This window comes from Apteryx rowi, unplaced genomic scaffold (assembly GCF_003343035.1).
Source record: "Apteryx rowi isolate R43461 unplaced genomic scaffold, aptRow1 scaffold_386, whole genome shotgun sequence".
Classification (NCBI taxonomy): domain Eukaryota; kingdom Metazoa; phylum Chordata; class Aves; order Apterygiformes; family Apterygidae; genus Apteryx; species Apteryx rowi.
The window spans coordinates 623,684-649,113 of record NW_020450374.1 but is presented as its reverse complement, the minus strand read 5'-3'; the positions used below and the strand labels follow the sequence as shown (position 1 = coordinate 649,113).

The following is a 25,430-nucleotide window of genomic DNA, read 5'->3' as shown; positions in this document are numbered from 1 at the left end:
CTTTGCGGATATGGTTTGCATTTTTGAGGACTTCTCTCTCATTTCTCTCCTCCCTCATCCTTTCTTCCCCTCTGCTCTAAATAACCCCATTTTCTTTAACCTTTTCTCCTAAATCATATTTGCTAGACCTTTAATCAATCATTTTGTTCTCCCCCTGACTCTCTCCAAGTGTTCCCCAATCTTCTTGGGCCGTGATGTCCGAATCTGAAAGCAGTACTCCAACTGAGCTGTCACACATTTATCATTTCCTACAGTGTTTGCCATGAATTTAAAACTCCCCACCAAATCACAGCTCTCCGCCTCAATTTAGATTCCTACAGAAACCAGTCTACCAAGCGTGCAAGAGACATACACTGCAACCATGTGCATGGCTCACCTGTTTTTGAGATGTGCTGCCAGGTCACATCGCTGCATTACCTCCTGACATACTGAAGAAAAGGGGCATAAAACAAACAACTTGTCTAACAGTTTATGAACGAGAATGCTGGATTTTTTGCAGAGTTTAAAATGGAGTCTTTTTCGATCCAGCGGGCAGAAATCCTTCTCCTGTAGAAAGTTCCTTAGGCACTTGTAGCAGAAAGTGTGTCCACAGGGAGTGTCCAATGGCTGCAACAAGGGCTGAAGGCAAATATGGCAAACCAAGTCATCATCCACTTCATTCTGGTAGTTGTACAAGTGATTCTCCCTTGTCCAGTGCTGCTGGCCACACTCGAAGCACAAAGGGTTCAAGGAGGCATTCTGCTCCACCAAAGCCATGTCGTCATTTGTAGTCCCCATTGCACAACTAAAACTGTTGAAGAAGCCTCTTCCTCATAGGATAGATTTATTCCTGTAAATCTCAGGGGAGAAGCAACTGTTCTTTAATCAAGTGTCATTTTCTGCAACAAACAACAGAATAAAAATAATTAATTTCGCATGAAGTTTGAAACTTATCAAGAAACAACAGTTAGATTAACAGATTATTTTTGTTTTCTGGAAATTTGTCATAGAATAGAGCGATGAAAAAGTCCGTAAGCACGATTTTATTTTAAAACAGAAACATTTTACTGCTTTATAACAGCTGCTCCACTGCATAGTTTTCACCTGCAAGATGACCAGCTTATTAAGAGCAAGGGCATTACATTATGGTATCTCACACTAGAAGCAAGCAATTGGTGTCTAGCACAAAACTACTCCATTGTGGAATAATGATTATATGAACAAGTAATTGTGTCCTTTAATATGTGATTATTATTTTATTCAGTAATCTGGTCCTACTCTTCTTTTTGGATTTTGACTATTAATATAGAATATTGCACATTAAAGGTCTAAAAACCTTTTTTTTTTTAAATAACAGAAATGATTGCTTACCCTGTTCTTTCCTACTAATTATTGTTATATACCACAACCTACCTTTGAGTTTTCTCTGTGGATTGCTACACATTAAGAGGAACTGGTTCTATTCAATATGACGCATTTGATTTAGTACAGAGGCCAGAAATAGAAGTATGGAATAAAGTAATCATATGAAGTATTGGTTCTAAACAACCACCCTGTTTTGCTTTATACCTAACACAATTAAAATTGCAGCATGCTCAATGTGTTGATAATCATGTCAGTCAAAGGAATGCATGTCTGTCACTATGGAATTCATTTTAAACTTAAGAGTTAAAGTTTGCCTGTCTTAAAATAGCTACATGGTTAAGAAACTGTGCAGCCACCAGCCTATCACTTCAAACACTAAGTCCTTATCCTTCCTGACTTTATCTGTCCTTCTCTCCCTTACAAAATCATATTGCTTGAATCTCACAACAGAATGATTTAGAAAACAAAACAAGTTCTCCCACAATAAGAAACCTGTTAATCCATTAATTTTGGTAAATGTACTCATTAAAGAAAAAAAAAAACCTCAAATTTAAGTCATGCTTATTTTGTGTCCAAATTCTTTACTACAATTTAGCAAGTGACAATCACGAGGCTCACTTCTTATATTCTAACAAAGCAATAGCAAGCATACAGAAAGTGAAAACTCCTTGTCTTTGTACTAACCCATCATCTTTGTTTTTATCTGCTGAAATATAGTCATAAACACATTCTAAAATTCACATGGAACACGTGGATTTCACGATGTTTTACTTTTTAAGAGAATCGCTGTTTTGGTTTTTACCCCTTAACCTCGCACAGCCAAACACAAGACTTAGAGCACATTTTGCAAGGATTACGATATCCTTTGACGCAAAAAGGATTAAATAGTAATTTGTAATCCAGGATTCTATCCTGCTGTGGAAATTGATGCTCTTCATTGCCCTATCTTGTAGTAGATAATGTGTACCTTCTGGAAAGGATTTTATGAGGGAATAGCATATCAGTTCTTTGTTAGTGGAGACTAAGAATACAAAATGAGACCCCAAAAGATATTACTTAAAAACAGTCTTAAACATATTATGTAAGGATTCAAAGACTGGAAAGCAGATAAGGAGACTAGCACACAGGCCCTCATGTGCACAAACAGCAATTCTCTAACTATATGTTCATGCTCCTAGATTAACACAGAAGAAATGAGTCTGGTCTAATGGCTGTTCTTTAAGTAACACAAAATAAATCAGAGGATAAATGTTCTTGAAAAATGCTGCGTTGATCTGTGACTTTACTGAATCATTCTGCCACTTATGGCTCTAGGGAAACCAAMACAAACATTGAAACATGTGGCGTATTTTACTTAAATGTACCTGGAAGATTAACAGACATTAGCAGTGGACCAAGGCGTGCAGAATAAGCTGAGAAAGACATTTTAAGAGGGTGTTGTCCAAATGCTAGACCAGCTCTTAAAATTAGCTAAGAGCAGGACTCTTCCTCCTTCTCCAAGTAACCAAGATCACAAGAAAGGAGGAAGACCTACATCAGCAAGGCTACAGAACCATGCCAGGACTGTGACGTGTACTTCAGACCCAGTTACAGAGCTTTGATGGTGAGCATCTTGAATTCTCCTTTAAAAAAGGACAGGCTTCTCATTTATATCCTTTGAGGTCTATGTTACTTACACTGCAGTCTTCTACAGAGCACAACGCAACATTTTACAGCAAATATATTTGAGAGATACTTGCTGTGGTCAAAGACAGCAGCGTCTTTTCTTTTGGAAAGATGTGATTAAAATAATTCTTTTATACATTAAAAACTTCTTAAACAGAAACCATAAAATTTGAACAAAAAGTAAAATAAGAAGAGTTCTTGAGAGAGCAGGCCTTCGCTGGGATGTTTAAAATTATAATGAGAAACTTACTTTCTTCGGAAGTTAAAGAATGGTAAATCCAGAAACAAGCTCTGTTTACTGGAATCACAAAGGTATATCCTCACTGACACACAAGCAGTTCCTCTCTAGTGGTGGTGACTCACTAACACGAGCCAACAGACCTATTCCTAAGACTGAATATCTTAATAGTGTTCTTGCAGTGACGAAGCTGCCGTGAGAGCCAGGCAACCTCGACACGAGAGCTGGTCTCTCCGTCCTGCCGGCAGACAGGGTGTGCATGCTTGGTTGGGAAGGGTGGGAGCTCAGGCCACGGGCAGACAGGCACCATCAGATCTATTTCTGCTGGTTGCTGACATTGCCTCTGGCCGCTTGGCAGAGTGGCTGGTGTTCTGTTAGCTGACACAATCCATAAAGATCCCACTAGCTAAGCTGACCACTTTTTCTGAAGCGGATCTGACAGCACTTCCACAATCTCTCCGTCAGCAGAGCGGTGTGAGTGGTAGCCCCCAGTACAAGGGAGCAATAAACAGACTGTAATATCTTTGACCGAGAGAAGTATCGGCAAAATGAACATCTGTCCGTGGCCTAAGCATGCCCTGCTGGAAGCAGACTGCTTCTTCTCTGCTGGTGGAGCCTCTTCTAGGAGAGTGAGAGACCTGCCCTGCTGATCCCCCGCTCTTGGGAACTGCTGGTTGTCTCTTGATTCCACAGCAAGTTCCCTTCTTTTCCCCCCAAATAGTTCAAACATTATATCAGTGCTCACTGCAAGAAACAGACAGTCAAACACAACATGAAGATTCAAAGGGAAAAAAAAAAAAAAAAAAAAAACTTTACTTTAGCCCTGCTTCCTTGACTCCTGTGTTGCATTTAGGGCAAACTTATTCAAGAACAGAAGAATTATTCACTAGGATTTGTATAGATTATATAGCACAGTCATCTAATTATTAATTCCAAGACTTTTTCAGACTGTTCCCAATGCAAAATACCTACTGATTTACACAGCCCACAAACACAATATTTATAGTCAGAGAGACAATTGGGATTGCAAGCAGGGTCTAAATTTCACTAATTTACAGGCACTATATCCCTGAAACAGTACCAGAGCACTGCAATTTATAACATGGTACTTTATCCCTCCTTATGTATGCCTTATATTCTTTGCTGTATCAGTACAACTGCAGATCAGCATCTCCACAGGATGCATCAGCTCAGGAAAGCTGCAAACAAGGTAAAACAGTCTGAAGAATAAAAAATAAAGAGACTAAAAGAGCCAGCCAGGACTCTGTTTTTCACGTCATGTAATTCCCTACCCAGGACTTCATTATAAAAACAGAACAGTGCAGGTGGTGCCCTGCTTTCAGTTTTGAATCACTATCCCATTTGGAAATTGGGCATGACTGGACAGCGAACTGTGCATTTATTTATTTAAAGCATGTATGAAAGCAGTTTTAGTTTGAAGAACATAGTCTTATTCATAGGCCTTCTGTAGTTCCGATTTATTGATTCAACTAACAGGTTTCATGATTTTTATTCCAGCCCTCTGGATAGGTACTATAAACACACAACCAAACCAGAACTGTAGCAATAAATGAACCCTTGTAGTAATTAACTTCAGATAGAAGTTAATACATATGGAAATATGTATTTTGCAATCAACTTTGTGAGAGATTTCTGAATTTCTTCATTAAAATACTGGAGATTTAGATCCCTTTAACTGACTGTTAAAAATTCTACAACAAATCTGACACTACCCCAAAAGTAAACAATTAAGGAAAATACCCATCTTATCAACAAAACCCTTTTAAAACTACCTTAATATACCATAGCTTCCCATTTTGTTTATTACCCTATGCATTTTCCTTAACCAAAAGCAGAGTAAAAGAACACCCTTTAACGAATGACACCACTGCTCCTTTGCTGTACTCCACTGTCCCTGCACCAAGTATGCCTCGAAAACAGATGGGATGCAGATCTCTTAATTCTGCGGCTAACAATTATTTATGCCAGAATGGACATTTTCTCAGTAGGTGAGATGTTATCTAGCCAATGAATCAATGTCTAATTTAAACAAAGTGAAGGTGCAGAAACATCTACTTTTATTTCCTCTCAGTTCAAGGCCACCGTATGCTGGCTGGTTCATCTTATCTCAGAGGGCTCTAAATTTTGTGGTCTGCCAACAGTATAGGGATGCATCAGCATTTCCCTTACCCTTCAGCAGTGGGGAAGGGAAGGGAAGGGAAGGGTAGGGAAAGAAGTCATAACAACCATATAAGAAGTTGTTATAACCATAACAACACTATGAAGGCTTCCCATGGCCCTAAAGACAGGCAATACTTTCCTGATCAGTCAGTCAGATTTGTACTTGCAAGGTGATACCTAATTGCTCTTATAAATCTATCAATAACTGAACAATAGTATGGTCATCATCCTGGATGACATTTACTTAACTAAGTCACAGGAGTTCTGAGGTCTGTTCTCAGTCTTGCACTACAGCCTCATTTCCATGGTACCCGAGCACCCAAGCTAGGTAGGACAAACCTCATGTTCTCTAAATTCCTCTGCCCTGTTCAAATGCTAAAGTTGCAAAGAAAATCTTTTAGCAGCCAGGTGGAGTGGATTAACACAAGGTATAAGAGAAGACGACTAGATGTGGTTACAGTCATTGCTTAAAACCACATCATAACCAAATTAAAAATTAGTCCTTAGTTCCCAGTTCTGTACCCTCTACAGGAATTACAGTATCAGCTGGTGATTCATAACTGTTAGAAGCAGACAATAGTTTGAGTGGACTATTAAAAGACAGCAGAAACTTTCTGTAATAAAAAACATGATGAGAATAAATAGCTGACATACAGTACTAGAGGGGAAGAGTGTTATTTCACATCTTCCAATAAGCATGACCTAGCTCATTGGATACAATCTCTGTTTTAATATTAAAACTGTATAGCAAACAAGTGAAGCAGAACTAGCAACTTGTATTGACTTTATAATGTCCATGTTAATTATTCAGATATCTGAGGGCTTTACTGYCTTCAAATGCAAAAAATCCAATTCTGCCTCCAGTGCAAGTTAGTAAAAAAAGTAATCCTGTTAGAGTCTTTTTCTTTTGAAAACACAAACAAAACTGAAGTGCTATGATGTCAAAAGACGACATCTGGTAGCTCAAAGCCAGAAAAATGTAACAGAGATGGGAAGAGTACATCAATTATACTCTGACAGATTTCTGTTAATGTAAGAGCAATGCTTTCACTGAATCCTGATATCCAATACACTTATATTTGTGCTGACAGTCAACTCTGTTTTCTATTTATTTATTTATTTTTAAAGTCATTCAGCAGAATGACAGGGATTTTTACATTCAAGCTGAAAAAATTTTGCAAAAAACACTGAATTAGTTTATTGTTCAAAACTGAACCACAATTCAGCAGTGCTGGGCTTACTGTAAAACCATCTTTTCACAAGAGCTGGTTTTACAGTCTCTTCTGTGCTTGTCTTTTTTTTCCATCAAAGCAATGCCCAGAGAGCAAAAATGTTAGCGGCGCGCCAGATGTTGACAGGACACTAGGCTTGCAAAAGCAATGGGTGGCAGACAATGCTTGTGCTTTCACACCTCAGGAATTCAGGCTTAAGGGTTTTAAATATGTAATTTCCTTTAAAAAAAAAAAAAAAAGCCAGGCACACCCCCCCCACTTTCTGGTATTTCTGAAGGCGGGCATCTTTGCAGGTTGCGAAATGAAACCCTGCCTAAATCTGGTGAATGAGGACTGTTTGGGAAAATTAATACTAGTGCAACTTGTGCTCCATGGTTGTGGTGTGCTACGTTTCCATGGTAACGGGGGCTACGGGCTTTAATTACAGTAGCCACTTCAAGCGCGGGTGTCTCTCTTAAGGACACCTGCTGTACATTTCCTTATGAAAAACACTATGAGAATGGGAAAAATCAGAACGAGGAATCCCCACGTCACACCCTCTGACCCCTAGCTGCCTGCGAAGATTTAGGGGATCCAAGCAATGAGCCCATCAGTGAATGAAAAGATGTAAAGAAAGGAGAAACCATGCACAGATCTGGCAAGGGCGAGACCATCCCTCTTCAGGACAGGCCACGGGGTGACTCTCGTCTCCCCAAACGACACCACCAGCGAAACTGGCATGCGCGACACAAAAGGATCATGGTAAGAGGCAGAAGGAAACGACTCCAAAAGATTAGACAAGTAGCCAGAAGGTTTTGCTCAAAGCACACGAAGATCATCAAGCAGCCATCTTCTAGAGCACAAAATGGAATGGCTTCTATTTTGGGACCCGGAGATTAAAATAGCTTTAGTTTAGTCAAATCAGTCTTGAACGAGACAGCAAAGATAAGAATTGTAACCATGCAGAGGTCTCTGCAATGAAATATCAATTCATTACAACAAATACAGAGCTACATCAGATAAATCATCTCAGAATAGAAGGAAGAGAGACAAGAATACGAATGTTTAATGAAGCTACATCTACACATCAAAAAAATTAAACAGATTAAACTTGGAATATTTATTCTGAACAACAGGAGCACTGAAAATGAAAAAGTAGGACATACAAATCAAGTCATACAGACGAATAACCTATATTCTGATAGTGAGGCCGCTTTCCTGACATGTGGGAAATGTGGGTTGAAATGTAGGTTTAAAACCTTGCAGAAAGAGAAGGGAACCAGACTTAGATCCCTTCCTCCACAGGCAAGTGACAGCTGTCGAGATTTTCAGTATTACAGGCAACAATCACAACAATTTTCTTTCTCTTCCATCCCTACCCTCCCAGTTCAGCAAAGAGGCAGTGGCTGCCATTACGATTTGCAAGAAGCTCCCACTCTCTGTGGTATGTTCAATTTTCTGATACCTGGTATCGGGGAGCTTTTCCAAGGCAAGAGAGTGTCTTGTTTTTGGGTGCTAATCGAGCCTGGTGTCAGAAGGACACCGAGCTGCCCAGTCGTCCCTTGACAGAGGCTCAACGGAGCAACAAAACCTTCGAATGCTTAAAAAGTCTGTGGCACCTCTGGAGTTCAGGTGCTCCCAGAGTCACACCACAACTGGTTGGCAGTTCCAGGTTTGCAGTTTTTAGGCCTAAGTGTTTAAACATGCTCTACTTCAAGCTCCTAAATCCTTCTGGGGATTTTGCAGTGGTGAAAAATAAATACAATGAAATAAATTAAAATGAAAGTAAAAATAACCCACACTTACCTGCAGTAACACCGGTAGAGCTAAAAAACAAGTTTCCTTCTTAGTGCAAAGAGAATAACCAAAACAACTTTTCATTACCATTTTCATAAGAGGTAGGCTTTTCTGTTCAGAGGGACTGAAAAAAGTACCCCAACAGTCAAAAATTTAACTGCAAGCAGACAATTAGTGAGTGTTACAATCTCAGCGACAGAGCACAGAAAAAAGGCAAGAAAGAATAAAATATCTGCTTATGCAACATGGTGATTTTCGGCAGTGCAATCTGTCCAACAGCACTTGACACATGCACCACCCTTTCTGTTTGGAGGGATGAAGGCAGAGAAAGCTGTCGATCAAGATGCTAAACCTTCAGTAAAGCTCACCCCCATGCACTTTGCCCTGAAATGAGGAATTTCATGGATGAACAGAAAACATTTAACTAGATTAAACATAGCTGGTTCCTGGATATGCACAGACACAAACTGATTTGATTACTACAAGTTTTAAGGAGTCTGAAGCAACTCAAAGAAAACAAGGAAAAAGTGAGCTGTGCTCTCTTTCTAGCTTTTCTGCTCACCTGTACAGTAAGCCCCAAACACTGTGGGTGTGAAAGGAGAAAATCCATGGAGAGGACATGCTTGGGTTATTCTTAAGATGGCTTCATGACAAAGAAAAGCTGGGTGGAGGGGAGGAAAGAAGGATAAAAGGACTTTCTGTGTAGTTAAATTTCAGGAGTAAGTACTTTCAGGGAGAAACACCAACCCCATCTCTTCCTGCAGGCGTAGGCCATCTTGCATAAATGTTAGATCTGGTTTCCCCCATCAACAACAACCTAAGCGATAATGGAAAGCTATTCTGAAAGATAAACTACACTGTTATTAAGCAGTTCTTGTTATAATAAAATGAAGTTACCACCTACTGATCTAATAAAAAAGAACAATTTACCTCAAAATGAGAATTTCTAAGATCTATACAAGAGAGCCAAGAGTTTCTGCCCATCTGCAATGCTCCTGGCCTGTAGAAGGAATCCCTGAGAGAGACAGCAAAGAGGGCATTCTTTACAAATATCTCTGTTAAATGATAAGTCATATTTTCTTTGCTCTGCATAAAAGCAAATACTTTGAGTTAAGGAGTACCATACAGCCTCAAAGAATCCACAGAAACACTTAAGACAACCTATGCTTAGAGGAAGACATCTCAAGGAATGTGAGAAAGAGTGTAAAGGATGGTCTAGACAGAAGGTTTGAGGCTTCAGTTTCCAGCCTCAACCTGCCAAAAAGTATCCTGGCAGTTCAGAAGCATCACTTGAAGAACTAAAGTCAATCACCTAAAYCAGTCTACCCAGACTAGATGCTGCTTATTTACTCCCTAACAAAAGAAAACAAATATCACCACATCAGGATGGAGGAAGCTCTTTAAAAAAGGAAAAAAAAGAAAATTCCCTTCCTAATTCATCAGTCAAAACAGTATTTAACTCAGGCCATCTACATGCAGGCAAAATTAGCCATGAGATACTACTAGCTAATTAACAACCGCACTACCTGCAGAGTGACTGGACCAGCTGATCACTCTTCCACGCAGTCTGCAGCACAGAGCAACAGGCAGCAGCTCACAGGCTGCACTCGCTCCAGTCAGAGCAACGCCTTGGCAAGCAGGTAACTTGTGCTAAACACATTACCATGCTCGAGTGAAGGGGCGTGCATGCGCACGCATGTGTGTGTGCCTGTGTGCGTACGGGAATGAAGTTCAGGATGCTGTTAACTAGCTGTAACTTGAATTAACTCCATTCTTGGCTTCTTGGATCATAAGCTCTTTAGGGTGCAGACTGTACCCCTCTCTATTTGTTTAACTCCACTAAAGACATCTCACTTTAACGCCGTACCTAATTTAGTTTGCCTTTATCCAGAGAAACCTTTCTGATCTGAACAAAGAGTTATTTTCAGCACCAATTGGCTGACCCAGCTATGGAGTCTGTATTACAGGTAGAGTGCAAATTCTTCTCATGCTCTTGTATATTTATTCATAACACCTCCCTATTATTTTATACAACATTTGGCAGAAAATTAGAACTTTACATCAAGATCTCCTGCTTAAGTTCTCTATCTGTACAAGCAGCATACCTCTTAGACACACATACATGGATACCAAAAATAAAAGGCTCCATGCATAATCAGAATTTACATAACAGGAACAACATACTACATTTAGAAGTTGTAGTCTTAAATATTTAAATATTATCTTAAATAAAAATATTTAAATATTTTTTATAAAAACAGCTCTTTATATACATAATACACTAGTACTTGATCCAGGGTTTTACAAACAGCCGTCAGACAAGAATCAGAGAGGGAAGTGGACATTTAGTTGATTATGTAAAGTCATGTCTGGTTATATAAATAAATTTAACAGAGACAGAATATGGACATAAAGACGACTGCATTTGTTCTAGTCAAAAGCTAGGAATCATATATTCCCTACTTCAGTGTAATTCCACAGCCATGAAACAAGTAGGGAGCAGAGAGCGTCTGTTGAAGGAGAAAACATTTTTCCCCAAACAATTCTCTATTCCTTATGTTTTTTATTTCAGTTATGTTCCATATTATCTTGGCTGACTACATTTTAAATAAATAAATGTATCCCAGAATTTCAGTACCTACCAAATAAGGAGGCTTTTACCTAAGTGCATTTATCTGCACGCACCTGATGTACAAACTTTGGCTGCTACAGTATGTCCCTTGAATCCTGAAAAGAGTGTTCTTCAAAATAAACTATTTCAGTAGAAGAAATGCTGAAACACAGTCCTCTAAGGTTCAGGTGAAAATGTGAGCAAAGGTGTATAGTATTAACACAACAGAGTAACCCAACAGAACAGGTTCTGGTATCTACTCTAGAGCTTCTCTAGTTCAAATGAGTGCCAGGGGCTAAGCGTTAAGTAACTATCTTCCACCTCCCCATACAGAATGAATAATGTGAGGGAGTGAGCTCTGAACTGCTGCTACAGCATTTCTGTGCACTTTCCTTGGTAGGTTCATTCGGTTTAAAAAAAACAACCACCACCCCAAAATTCTTAACAAACAAAGGCAGACAAATGAAAACCATTACCTTGTAGTTGAATAGTACAATTTAAAAAGGGAGACACTGAAATGCCACCAGAAACCACATAAGAGCAAACTCCTCAGACCGCTAGCTAAATGCAGAAATTATATAAATGTGTGTGTGTGGAGGGGGGGATGAAAAGTAGTTTAAAAAGCAGCACAGTGTAAGCAAAGAAATAAACTAGAATAAAAAGTGCCTGATAAAAGCAAGAGAGGGCTAGGTGCATAGCCAAGGGTACTTATCCTGCAAGTAAACAAGGGGAAGAGTCCAGAGAAGTCTGGCAAGGCACGGAGGTATCCTGTCGTAACAGTTTTTCAACTGCAACAGTAGTCTAGCAAAGAAAAGCTGAGTTGCTAAACAAACAAACAAACAAACCAACAACCCCCCCCCCGAATTATGGGAGATGAAAATAAGTTTACATTCTTAGATATTTAATCATTAATTTGCAGAACATATAGAAGACACTCACTTTAATAGGAAATTCTGGTTCACCATATTTTGGGAAGAGTAGGAAAGGAGTGATGAACTAAAAAACCCCAACAGGTAAGACATGCAGAAGCCTAACTTCAGGCGTCAGTTTTCTATATCCATGGTCAAAATGGCTCCAGCAATAGAAGCTGACAGAAGCACCTTATACTGGGAAGGAGCCAACTGTCTCCTCCTCCTCCTTACTGTCCAATCTCTTCTCAGCATGTTTAAATTTTGCATTTGAGATTCTACAGGGGATGGCTCAGTTTTCACTTCCTCTACTATGTATTCAACCCTTAAGAACCAGCCCTTAAAACACCAGTCTTTCTTTGAAGGATATTACTTCATTAGCATTGCTTTTGGAAAAAGGTCTTTAAGAGACGAGACAACTCAGCCTCAGGAATATCTGTCTTCTTTGCATTCCCTAACCACAATGTTCATTTTCCAAACCAAGCATTTCTCAACAAGTTAGGTTAGGTTCACAGAAATAAAATTCAAACTCATATTTATTTCCATACCTTTTTTTTTTTTTTTAACCTACCAAGCCACGCTAAAACATTTTCACATGTTTTAAGCCAGATACTTAGACAAAACATTTTTAAAGTTTATAAACCTCTTTTGAATTGCTAAATTGCCCAAGAGCCAGAAACCATAACAGACAAAGCTCCCACTGCACTAGGAGCTGTACAAACATACCCAAAAGATAACAGTCTCTCTGAGATAAAGACTAACATCTCAAAGGGAGATATTGAACTCTTTTCATAAAAAGGGAGCACAACTTTTGCAGTATTGTGCATCAAGACGATGAGACAAGAAATGCTATAGAACATCCACTGTTGTGGACAATAGTCTACACTTACAGAGGAAAACGCAGCAGTAGCGACTGCATTAATAATGCTAGGTAAACTTAACACAATAGCATCAGCATGTAGTGGAATACTTGGAAATAACATACTTCCTAGGTTCTATGCTTCTACAAACAACAGGGGACTATATAACTCAAGGAACTAGTTCCCCTGCGAACCACTGGTTCATAAAATCCAGATCTAGCCAGAAATGACTCAAACTTGCTATCAAGTGGCTCATATGAAGAATCTCTAGCGGATCAAACAGACTACGCTACAACTCACCTTCACGTGGCAGAGTTACCAGGAAGCTAAGGAACAACTAGAAAGTCAGCGAACACTTTATCCTGAGAAGGGTCCCTTCCAGATCAGGTTTGCAACACAGGGAGGCATGAGGGAATCACGCACACACACACAATCAGTCTATTCTGTAGTTATCAGTTTCCAAAGAGATCCATACTTATGGGTCAGAAGAATGACATTTCACATTTCTGTAAGTAACTGTTAATATTATAGTAAAACAGCCTTGATTTTCACCGCCCTTGAGAGTTAAAAAGTTAATCATTCCAACTTAAAAATAATGAAGAAAAAGGCGGGCAAATGGGAGTACTTAAAAGTTTTCATTTTGTCCTTTTTGCGTCCAATCTGAAAACCAGGTGAAGCGCAGTCAAGAACATGATGTGATTTTCACTCAAAGGAGAGATCCTACTTTAAAAGCAGTAAACTCAACTACTAACAACACTGTCTCATGCTATCAATCATATGAGATGAGAAGAGAGAAACAATAAATAAAATCTCTTGCAACTACTCTGCCTCCATATACTGAATAAATGCTGCTATAAAGAAAACATATAGCAAAAAGACACAAGTCCTGAAAAAGCCATCCTAGTTGAGCAATTTTTTAGATTAAAAAAGTAAAACTCTTAGAAGTTACTCTAGAAAACTACTGCATAGTATAGCATACTTTGGCTAAAAGAAGTATTTTGCATACATTTTCCTTTATGAACCTCAGAACCAAAAATACATGAAATCAGATCTACAGCTTGTCCATACAGATCAGTTTAACTGAATATGTGAATCTCAAGTTTAACTTCTGAACTGGTACTTTGCTTTAGTTTCAGTCAATGCCTACTATTAAAGATAAATGGGAATAAATTTAAACTTAAGTGTTTATGAAGAATCTTGTATTTTTCACTAAATAAATGAAGATAAATCACTGCAACTTTCTCATGTGATATAGAAGAYGGATCATTTTTATTATGCTGAATTTGGAGAATGGCACGATCGCTGGAACTCTGACTAGCTGGATACTCATGTTCTTCATTGCCCTGCTGACTCTGTTTAGAGGTCTCAACAGAGCTGAGGAGAGCATGAACACTCTGCCTCAGAGATTTTTATTTAGCTTCAAACTGGGGGTCAAAGCATGCAATGAATGCAATGAACTAACTGTAAAACCTTGTTCCAAATAATCATCATAAACATTGGTATACAGCATGCTTAATTTAAAAAAATACACAAACAAAACCCCCAAACCTTACCAACAATCTCAAATCTTCAACCAAAAAGCCTCTCAAACAGCCAAACTTGACAGTTCATTTGCTCTCTAATTTCTCTTTTCCCTCCTTCCCCTCCCCAAATCCTGGAAAAAACAGTGAGATAGGAATTACTCTTCTGGGGCAAACATTTCCACTTGAAAACATTAAGTACATTTACTTCAAAATAAATGCACACAGTAACTTTTATTTCTATTTTTCTGCCAAAAAGTCCTAAAAGCAAACAGAATTAGTAAAAAGAAAGAACAAAAGCACAAATGATTTCTTGTTTTATTTTTTAAAAGTATATCATAACTTTTTGTTTTAAAGAAGTCTTAACCAGAGGAGTCCTGTTTCCCAAAGTCTGCAGGCATTGTACAAAGCACAGTGAAATCAGATGCTCTCTTTGTAAGGTAGCTCTAATGGCTACGTGGAAGTTTAACGGTGCTTCTACAGTGTCTATTGGAAAGCCTTATGGATAACTGCACAACTATTACTACATATGTATCCTAGGAGACCAAAGAGCTTTCACATTTAAGAGCTTATTTCCCAGCCACACTCTCAATACAAGTCTCATGAATTTATAAATAAAACAAGTAGCTTGGAGATAGGAGGAAGTTGTTTTAATTTCAGCCAGAATTTATACTGACCTTTGCTTATTGATCAGTAGAAGCATTTCATTATTTCACTTCAACTTCTTTCTCATCTTCTGACTAAAAAGATGTTAGAAATCCCTCATAATTCATGAAATGTGTTCTTAAATTTTAAAAATGAGCAAAGCTAGTATTTTTATATGTTTAAAAAACAAACCACACTCATGCATGCAAATCACCAAAAAGAGCTCTTGTGTTCATACAAGTGAAATTTAGACTCCTGACCACAAGATTTTGCAAAACATTAGCCTGTTAAATATAGCATATTAGAGAAGCATAGGATTTAGGAAATACCTTCAGAATGAGAAATGCAAAACAAAACAAAAGGCATAAAACAGTTAATTTGAGAGAGACTCACTTTACACTTTGGCTTAGAATAGTCTGCACATTTGAAACAAGCTCAATTTAAAATATTTTCTTTGTTTCTTGTTTGCAATTCTTGTCACAGGTTCTAACCTGCAATTAAATACTCCAAGTCCAGCCTCTGAAGAATAGCTTCTTTAAAAATGCGGAACAGACCCCTAGAAACAGCCAGGTAGGATTGCTCACAAACCCTCGGCAGGCAGACAGGGAGGCAGGCAGCACAGAGGAGCTATTACAAAACCTGCAACACAGAACACGACAGCCCCCTTCCCTTCATCTCCTTTTTTAGCCAAATATTTCTTACCATTTCATTCTAGAATTTGCAGGAGGAGAGGAAGGAGTACCACATACCTGCACAGTATAAAGGAAAAGAAGAATACACTGTTGTTCCCATGGAGGAGGGGAGGGATCACATGACAACAGAGAACTTGAAGGAATAAGGTTGTCAGCACGCTGGTTTATACAAATGAATTCACCAGTGGGTAATTAAAATAGGACCAACCCCTTCTATAACCACTGGAGCATCTCTCAGGATTTGATTTACTTAAATCAGTAAATTCATCTGATCACCTAACCTCACATGAATACTAGCCAAGCCTCAATGGCTACAGCTCAGTAAACACTAACCATTGCAGAAGCCAGTATAAAAGATCTGCAACATTCTCATATACTATGTCCTTTTCAAATACTAAATCTAACATTAAAATTAACTGCAGGCTAAAATGACGCCAACAATTTCTCATGAATGCATAATGAAACAGTGCTACTATATCTAGCGCATTATACTTTTAAAGTACATTCAGAGAGCATGTGTGGGTATCACACAAAGCAAGAATAGTTACGGTAACACCATGTATATAGCAGCTTTACAACACATACAGGGCATTTCCAAGCCCATGTCTTGCCGTTAACATGTGCTAAGAATATTATGTAAAGCCTAGACCAGCAACAGAACGATTGCAGAGAAAACAAAGAGTTGGATTATATAGCATTATTTTCTTTTCCTTACTCTCTATTTAAGAAAATTCTGCTACTTAAAACAGTGCATTTAAGAAAAATGTTAAAATTGTCCTCAAAGTTCTGCATATTTTCTGGAAAACAAACAAACAAAAAAACACCCTCTTAAATAATTTCTGTATGGTTTTATAATTTCTCAGTAATATCTCAATACTAGAGGGGAATTCAGTGCATAAAGTCAGTTTTACACCTTGAAATTATTCTTTTATCAATTATAAAGGACTCTCTTTTTCTTGCAAAGCAGTTCACTTTTTATCTTTTCTAATACTAAATATACTGAATATTACCAGAGCCACAAACTACAAACTACTGTGTTCCACTATATTAGCCACCACTTTTACAATGTCCAACATCTTGGATTTCAACAACACCGTTTTCAAACTGAGTATCATTTGTGTCATACATACATAATACAAATGACATGCAGATAATACAAATGACATGCAGCAGTCTACTAAACATGATAATTGCCATATCCCTCAAGAAATTCTCCTCTCCCTTCACTTGTTTAGTTCCATCAAAAGAAAAAAAAAAAAAAGGAAAGAAACCCAAACCCCACAAAGAACAACATATAAAACAGCAGTAGGAAAACATGTTCCAGTTGAGAAACGTTCAATCTGATGTTGAGACAATGGATGCTTCAGAAGACTTCAGGATGGCCTTTATGGCATCCATTTGAGAAAACATGATTGCAAAGTAAATTATACATCTGAAGAAGTACCAGAATCTTTTTTCTTGACTACCTTTGGCTTGACATGGTCTTAAGCAAATGAGATCGGATGAATAGCATAACAATGAGGACTGATGTCTTTTTGGTTGACAGAAAAGAGCTCCATGGCCTAGATAAGCCACCAGTAACCCCTTAAATAAATTATCAGATTGAAAGCATGGCCCATTTCACTCCAGTAAGGTAAAACCTGCAAAGGTATTTCAAAGACCTAGACAGAGCTCCAGAAACTTTTAACTTTTGTCAGAAACATTTATAATGGCACTTAAATAACAGCACAGATGATATTTACAGCCGGCTAGGGGTATTTTTTTGGATTCTAAATGTTTGCCACTGATAGAGTATTTCATCTGGGGAATCAATATAAGCTAATCCTGGCAAAAGCATTCATATGTCAGCACACACCTGCATGGGGCTTACTTTAGTATAAAAGTGTCATTACCTTAAAAAAAAAAAAAAAAATGCTCGTAACTGGCATTTGCTAACATACCAAGATCTTTTAGCATGGACAGCAGGGGACCTTATCTGTACTGTGAAACGGTACAGTGAAACTTTGTGTACAGCAAACAAAGTGGGCAAAAATCAGCACATAGAGCTGCTCCCTCAGTCTACCCATGATGGTGCTAAGGTTCCTCAAAATGCCCAGCTTAAACAAGGATGCTCCTTTGACTATTGGTGGAGGAAAAGAGTCAGGATTTGCCTTCTCTTTTAAATGCTGGGAGTTATGGAGGCAACTTTATAATCTACTAGATTTACTGTAGTAACTTTGATAGGATACTTAGCCCCTATTTAAGCCAACCACTCAGAAATAAGAGAGAGCTCATCCCCGAACACTGCACAGTAATACAGAGAAGGTAAGAGCTGGTTAGGATGCTTCCCTCATCCAGTCTACACTCCTGGGGGTTTTTTCACATCGTTTTTGAGACCTAGTAACAAGGTGGACCTGTCTCTTGAGCACGTTGCCATAGTTAATTTCTCTTTGGTAAAACATGGGCTAAGAAAAGCTAATACACGGCTTCATCCAAAAGTTTATAATACACATGCCATCAGACTAAATTGAATTTCTGTTTTTAAGCCCCAAAACTTCTTTTAGGAGCCATGTCTTCAAAAGACCCAAGTGGTTTAAAAGCAGCATGTTCTCATTCTGATTGATGAACCTATTCCTTTCACCAACACAGAGTTTAATGAAACTCTACAGTTTTAGCAATGCTTTCCAGTCTGGCAAATTAAGATTTTAAGATTTGATTTCAAGCATGCATGCCACATGACTACAGAGTTTAGTATCTGAAATGAGTAGTTGTCTGACGACATTTTATTAAAAAGAAAGAAAAAATCCTCCAAGACCACAAAAAAGAGGTTTACCTCCTAGAAAGAGGTAAACAACTTTTACCCTCATTTAAAAGTTGAGAAATGTGCACATCATCACTAAAATAATTAATACATAGCCTTCAGAAGAGTCCGAAGGAACAATTTAATTAACTGTCTGCTAATTTCATAAATGACAAGAACACACAAAGGTAATGGCATCTTTTAATTGAAAAAGTCCTGTTTATTTAGCTGAGCAATTGTGCTGTTCCATCTTGTGCATAAATATGAGGAAAAATGTTTTAAACTCACTGCATTTTCAACTTTGTAAGGTGTGACAAAAGAATGTAATGAACATGATATAGTTGCTCTATATTGTACTTATTTAATGCCTTTTATCAGAGAACCTCAAAGCCACTAACACCTATTAAGGCCTTAACATGTTCGCACACTTTTGACATACTGTTTTTCCTCAGTTTACATATGGAAGTAAAGAAATTGTCCAAAGTTATTTGCTCCTGTTACATGTCTTACCCTGGATAGTAGCAGATACCAAAATAGAACCATCCCTGGCCTAAAACCATTAGCCCAGGCTCTCTTCACGAACACCGAAAGGCAGGGAGAAAAAACAATTTTATTGGTATGCCACTTCAAACAAAATATTGCCTGATGTAGGAGATTTAGTTTATATCTATAGTTCTACCCACTTTCATACAATGTGCTCCTCAATAAGCCCCACGAAATATTTCTTGTAAATCCATTTTGCAATTTCTCAGCCTTTTCCTTCACGTGAGAAAAGCTTCCTTTCAGCTACTACATTCTTTGATAAAAGCTGCTTCTCTTCAGTTTTAATAATCTAGGAAAATAATGTAACAAAATATGTGAAAGGCTTTACCTCATTTGTCATCTTTAGACTTCTCAGGGATCAAACTGAACTGAATTAGTATTCCTTCTTGCAGCCACAAAACTCAAAATGACTTTGTGCTGCTACTTTACAGCCATCAAAGTCTATTTGGCTGAACATGAAACACCTAAATTTATAAGCTGTCCATCTCCCTATCTAATGGATGCGCACAAAGCATTCATTTATACCTGCTTTGGGACATAAATAATTAAAAAAAAAACCCCACTGACTGAACAGATTCTTCAAGCACAGCAGTCTGCAATGAAAAGTTGCTCACTAGACTGAAAGACTTCCCTGACAGGACTCAACAACAGAGCCATAAAATGAACCTCAGCGGCTTGACGCTGAGCAGCGCTGGCACGCCAGGAGGCAGGCAGCTGCCTTGCAAATCGGCATCTCAAGACCCCGGGTCCCACCTGCCCTCCTCTATCAGCAGCCCTGGGATGACAGAAACGATTTGGCACAGCACTGGCTCCCTGCCCATCTATTATAGGAAAAGCATTCCCTAATATAAATACCATTAAGTGCTGATCCCACTAGTATCGCTCTATGATATGTCCAGTTGAAGCAATTAGTTTGCTTGTATATGTTAAAAAGAAATTTCTGCAATTCTGTATCTAAAAATGAAATCTTTACTTATTGGTATTAGCTATTCATATTTACTGTTCTTGAGAGTTACCCATTCTTGAGTCTTTATTATATTTACATTTTATATAAACTCTCTCAGCAGCAAACATTTACCAGGCCTACCCAACTGTATTCGTTGCCTATCATCGACTTCCTAGTGCAACCAGATATGTAAACATCTTTCTAAAATGATGAAACCTTCCATTACTTACATGCACTATGGTTTATTTACTAATTCTTGCAATGTTTTCAAGAAAACAGAGCGAAGACTGCACAGAGTCTCAGATTTCAGGATTTTGCAAGGCCAGTATTTACAGTGACCTGTCCAGCAGTTCACAGAATTTTACCTACTAATTATTGTACTGAAGGAAATTATTTTTCCCTATAGCATGACTGTTGCTAAGCTCAAAAAATAGTGACTGAACTACAGCACTTGTTTTAGAAAAACACTGAATCTCAGCTTGAATGTATTATTTACTTTGTAATCTATTCTGATAGTTAAACAACACTGACTGCTAAAAGTTGCATCTCATTTCTAATTTGAACCTGAACTTTCAGCTTCAGAATCTTCTTACAGGTATGTTGGTGAGCCTGAAGAGTCTTTCTTCTACAACATATCATCTCATTAATTTCTCAACTTTTTCTCTGGTAAGAGGAAAATGGGCTCCTGAATAATTACAAGGCAGCTTTTTCAGCCCTCCAATCACTTCTGTAGCTGTTTTCTAAAGTCTTTCCCTATTTCAAGTGTCTTTAGTGTCACCACCAGAAACTGGCAAGACACAGGCAGTGTCTCTGCCCTACACCCACGCAGCAGTAGCACCTTTATGTCTCTTTTTAATACTCCTGTCCCTATACTTCCTCAAAGGACTCTCTTAGGCACCTTGCCGCAGAACTGGGCGAGGAGCTGTTTTCCAGCTGGAACTTAGGACAACTCCTGCACCAAGCGCCTGTACTAAGAACATGTACGGGGTAGGCAGATTGTGCTATGCTAGGCTAACTAGGTAACAGCCATTAGGAAGAGAGACTGCCCACAGCTAGAGAAAGTCCTAATTATACAAATACTTGTTGCAAGTGTATCAGTCACATTCAACTTGGGGAGATTTCCAAAGAGAAATGCAATTTGTGTATGTACCTTCCATCAAAATGCAGCTGGGATGTGGGACAGGAAAAAGGAAAAGGGAGTCCTCAACAGCATAGGAGAGCTCTGAATTTTTCCTCAGAATACCAAAATTTGTCATGAAGAGACCAGAAATGTAATTACTGATCCTGAAGCTGACTTTCCTCAAAACCTGCCTGTAGGAATTCTTGTATTGCTGAAGCTTGTTTCTTTTTAAACAGGTTAAATGCTGCCTATTTTTCCCCTATCGACAGGCATACTTATTCCTCCTTTATAACAACATTCTTCCAAGTTTTCCATAACAAACAACGCAAGAGAGATCTGAGACTTGTTCATGAAACTGCCACCTGCTATCTCAACAGGCAGCATGGAGGGGAGGTCAGCAAACTACAGTCCTCACTCCTGCCTTCTAGTGATCTTTGAATCCATTTCCATGGAAACAGAAGATGGATGCAAAAAGATAGGTTAAAGTTATCAAAATACATACAGAAAAATAATTCATTTTACATGATACACAGAGGAAATAAGTAGTTTGTTAATTGCATCTTCCAGATTAATTTCTGCTTCCATTGGGTCATGGCACAGCGAAGTGGTTTAAATCAAGGGATTTACAACACTTTAAATGAGTTTAATAAAGCTAAATACTTCAATATAGAATAAGCTTTAACTCAAAAGAGCTACCATTTTTCATTACTTTATAAAATCAGTTTAAAAATCAAATGTCTTACTACCATTCCTGGTAGAGAATCTTATTTAAATTTTACAAGAGCAATAAAAATGAACAACACATTTTTAAATATAACTTAAACCTTCAAACTTAAAAGTGTTCACTTAAATCCAAACCACACTGCTTTTCATGACAAAATTATATCCTTTTAGTGCAACAACATTGCTTTTTCTCCTTCCTTCCCTCCCTCCCTGCCACCAAAGGTGGCTTTGATTTCTACCACTGAATAGCTCCTCCATTAGTTGTATTCCACCGGAGAACATAATTTTTGAAGTGGAAGAGACTTGACTTGGGGTTGAACTATTGCTGGCAAAAATCTCATCTCATCATCGTCTCATCATTTGCATATCCCCAAAGTAGGATGACTAGAAAATGAAGTATGAAGTAATGTTTTTCAAATTTTCCCTGCAAATCAGCAGGTTCAGTAACTCAACTCTAGTTCCTCCACATTGAATCAAGCTGCACACAGTCCGGTCAACCCAGCAATTCAAACAACATTTGTTATCTTTTAGCAAATACCTGCTACTGACTATTTGCATTTCACAGGCTTTCCCGTAACTTCCAGTTATAGGAACAAACCTCAGGGTGACTTAAACTAACACTATCTCATTTCATGTTTCAGACCAAGACTGCACACAGGTCAGTCACCAGGTCTCTGCTGAGGTAACTTCTAACTCACAAAACCAGAACTTATGTCACTTAAAAAAAACTGCAACCATCTCCCTACGCTCCTTACCTGCATCATGGCTAGAGGGCTATTTTTAAAATGTCCTATACACATGCATTATCTTCTTTTTTAATGAAATAAAAATTACAAGAAAATTATTCACACAAAATATGCAGACTCTCTGCAACTGACCTGGCACATGACCTTAAAAAATGAACTTAAGGATATTTGGTGTAATTTATCAACTGAGAAGAATCCACTGCACTGGTACCTTTCATAACTTATAAAAGAATTTTAAAATAATTCATTCTTATAGAAGTATTATATTAGGAGTGGAAGACATATTTAGTTCTTTCCACGGCAAAGCCTGCATTCACTTTGTGGCTTTATAAACTTCAAAATTGTTGCACACAAGTAAAGCTCTTAAATAAATAAATAAAGCACCCTGAGAGTTTTTCTTACAGGATTACTTTGCACTGTAACTAGAATGGTACTTCTCCTTTGCTGCAATATTATGTTGTGGTACTAACTCAGAAGTTCAAACCATTTACATTTCTTTATTACCAGTAGCAATCTAAAAATTGCTGCCATCAGTAGTAAATCTACATGAAGGCACGCTCCTCCGGTGCATTTTATGCATAGCAATCGGTTCATAACACAGTCTTGTGTTGTTTAAAATTCAGTTTATTCTTCAATTACTCTACTAGTCCAACTCTAATTTATTACATTTTCTGGTACATTTGATTTTGGATATTATGATGTCCTGGCTCATGCCATTAGAGAGGAAACATAAAATGGTGAGGATGTCTAGGGACAGCTGAGAATGAGATAGCAACAGCCTGGAAAATTAAGACCAGCACTGTCTCTCTGTGCTCACAGCTAGACCTTTCCTGCATCATCTGACAGAATATCTCCAATACAGACTTGACCACTTCTTTCCATCTCCATCCCCTTCTTGCCGGAGCCCTTCCCGAGCCATCACCCGAACGGGAAGGCAGGGAAAAGGGCTTGAGGCATGGAGAGAGAAACTTTCGGAGCTTTCTTGTCACCTGCCTCTGCGTTCCCTCCCCAGCGAAGGCAGGTCTGACATTATTCCCTATGACAGATTCTGACAACTTCAAATATAAAAAACCCCCATGTGCCTGCACAGGCTGCACTGTCCCAAGAAATTCCATACAAGGCTTTGAAAAATTTATATTTCCATTCTTTTGTCTGTGTCACTTCAGAAAGCTTGAAGACAGCTCACCAAAACAATAACCAGACATGAACATTTCACAGTTAAACCCATGCAGCTGCCAGAACAGAAGATCCACGGGAGGTTGGCAGTATTGGAAAGAACTGGTAATGGGAAAAACCTCACTGGGCCCAACTCTTCACTAGTCACACTTTCCTTTGGAAAAAACAAACTAATTTTCCTTTATAGAACAAATAAAGTTTTCTCCTGGTTCTAAGTTGTCTTGCAGCTCAAGCAATATATTCAGTTCTTTCTGTACCTAATAACGAGGAAGGATTTTAACAACGATGTAGTTGTTGCAACTCTTATTACAGACATTTAAGAAGATCATGTCAAAACAATGCATAAAAACCCATGTAAAAATACTAAAACAACATGAGTCAGGTTGCAAGCTACTTAAAAAAATTAAGAAATGTCAGTTTTTAGACTACCAACCAATTGCCCACCCTTTTGAACCTATGTTAAAATACCACTGTTTATTATATGTTCAGAAACTATTTTCTCTAGCAGTGCAATCCCACGCAAATGACAGAACCAACAGGGAGTAGCATGAAGGTTGCACAAGATACTGAAGTACGGTATTTCCAATTTTAGGTTGCTTGATTTCACACCTAAAAAAGAATCCACTGAAGGCAAGTTATTGGTGCATGAGAGATACAGAGTATAATTTTAGCTTGTGAAGTCTGACGGAGTCACAGCAAATCAGATCAAGCCACATTTATTTGGGATGGTGCATGGACGGACTCCTCCCTCTTGTTACGCACTAACCAAAGCCCCAGCAAAATGGAGCAGTTAAACATTATAGAAGTGCCACTGTGAGGATGAGCCTTAGAAAATAGTTCCTCTCATTTTGGCGTACAGGTGTCAGAGAAACTTACCAAACTCTTAAAAGCAAATAACTTCAGCTCCAAACATTTTCTGTTCTGAATTCCATACACCCTTACACAATTTTCCTTTGTTTAAATTGCAAATCAACTCAGAGGATTAGCGTACCTGCTTTCATTGCAGTATGTTGGCAGCGAACCCTTGATTGAGACAGCACACTTGATTTCACTTCCCAATGTGAAGACAATAGTTAATAGCTTTAATATGAAAAATAATCCTTGTTAACTTATGTTAGTCAGCTTCATTTGCGGCACTGCTTCGAGAACGCAATGGAGACTGAAAGTATGCAGCAAGAAAAGTAAGATTTTATATATAAAAAGATTTGATAATCCCTCAGGAAACAAAGGAAGTACACAGATAATCATATTAAAGATTATAGTTGTTTTAAAACAACACATAATGTATTCTAAAATATCTGGGAAGAAAGACGGTAGTTTTAAAATCAAAACCTTGGGGGAAAATATTTTTCCCTCAAACAAAAACTAATTTGTTTAACTATATTAAATACTAATCCTCTTCAATTTGTGTTAAGGCACAGCATTTTTTCCATTCAAGAGTTTTATCAATATATTTAAATATAATTGTAAATATTTAAATAGACTTAAAATACAGTTCTAATAGCTGGTGAAATAATTTGTTATTCCACTTTTTTTGGTTGCTTCCATTTTATTTCAAATTCAAAGCAGGCTAACCAAGTCAGAAAACTAAATAAGCACAGAACTTAACCTCTGAATTACAGAACAATGTACCACATGATTTTAACAAAAGTAATCTGATGTCTGCCTTTTTATATGCATCTATTCATCAGCTGGAAAATTAAGAGAATTACTGATGCATTATCT

General features: G+C 38.0%; 1 protein-coding gene across 3 annotated transcripts in view; it reads right to left on the bottom strand.

Annotated features, from left to right (window-relative positions):
- Nucleotides 1-25,132, bottom strand: part of LNX2 (ligand of numb-protein X 2) — a 52,616-nt gene extending 27,484 nt beyond the window's left edge. Inside the window, exons 1-2 of one of the 3 annotated variants that reach the window (XM_026074321.1) lie at nt 24,697-25,132; nt 377-878 (exon numbers count right to left, since the gene is read on the bottom strand). In XM_026074321.1, the coding sequence (XP_025930106.1) occupies nt 377-777 (401 nt within the window). In that variant the 5' untranslated portion in view covers nt 778-878; nt 24,697-25,132. Of the gene's footprint in view, nt 1-376; nt 879-14,368; nt 14,389-15,012; nt 15,176-24,696 lie in introns of those variants that run through there. The other 2 variants (XM_026074322.1, XM_026074323.1) reach the window with 2 other exon arrangements.
- Between the last annotated feature and the right edge of the window lie 298 nt (nt 25,133-25,430).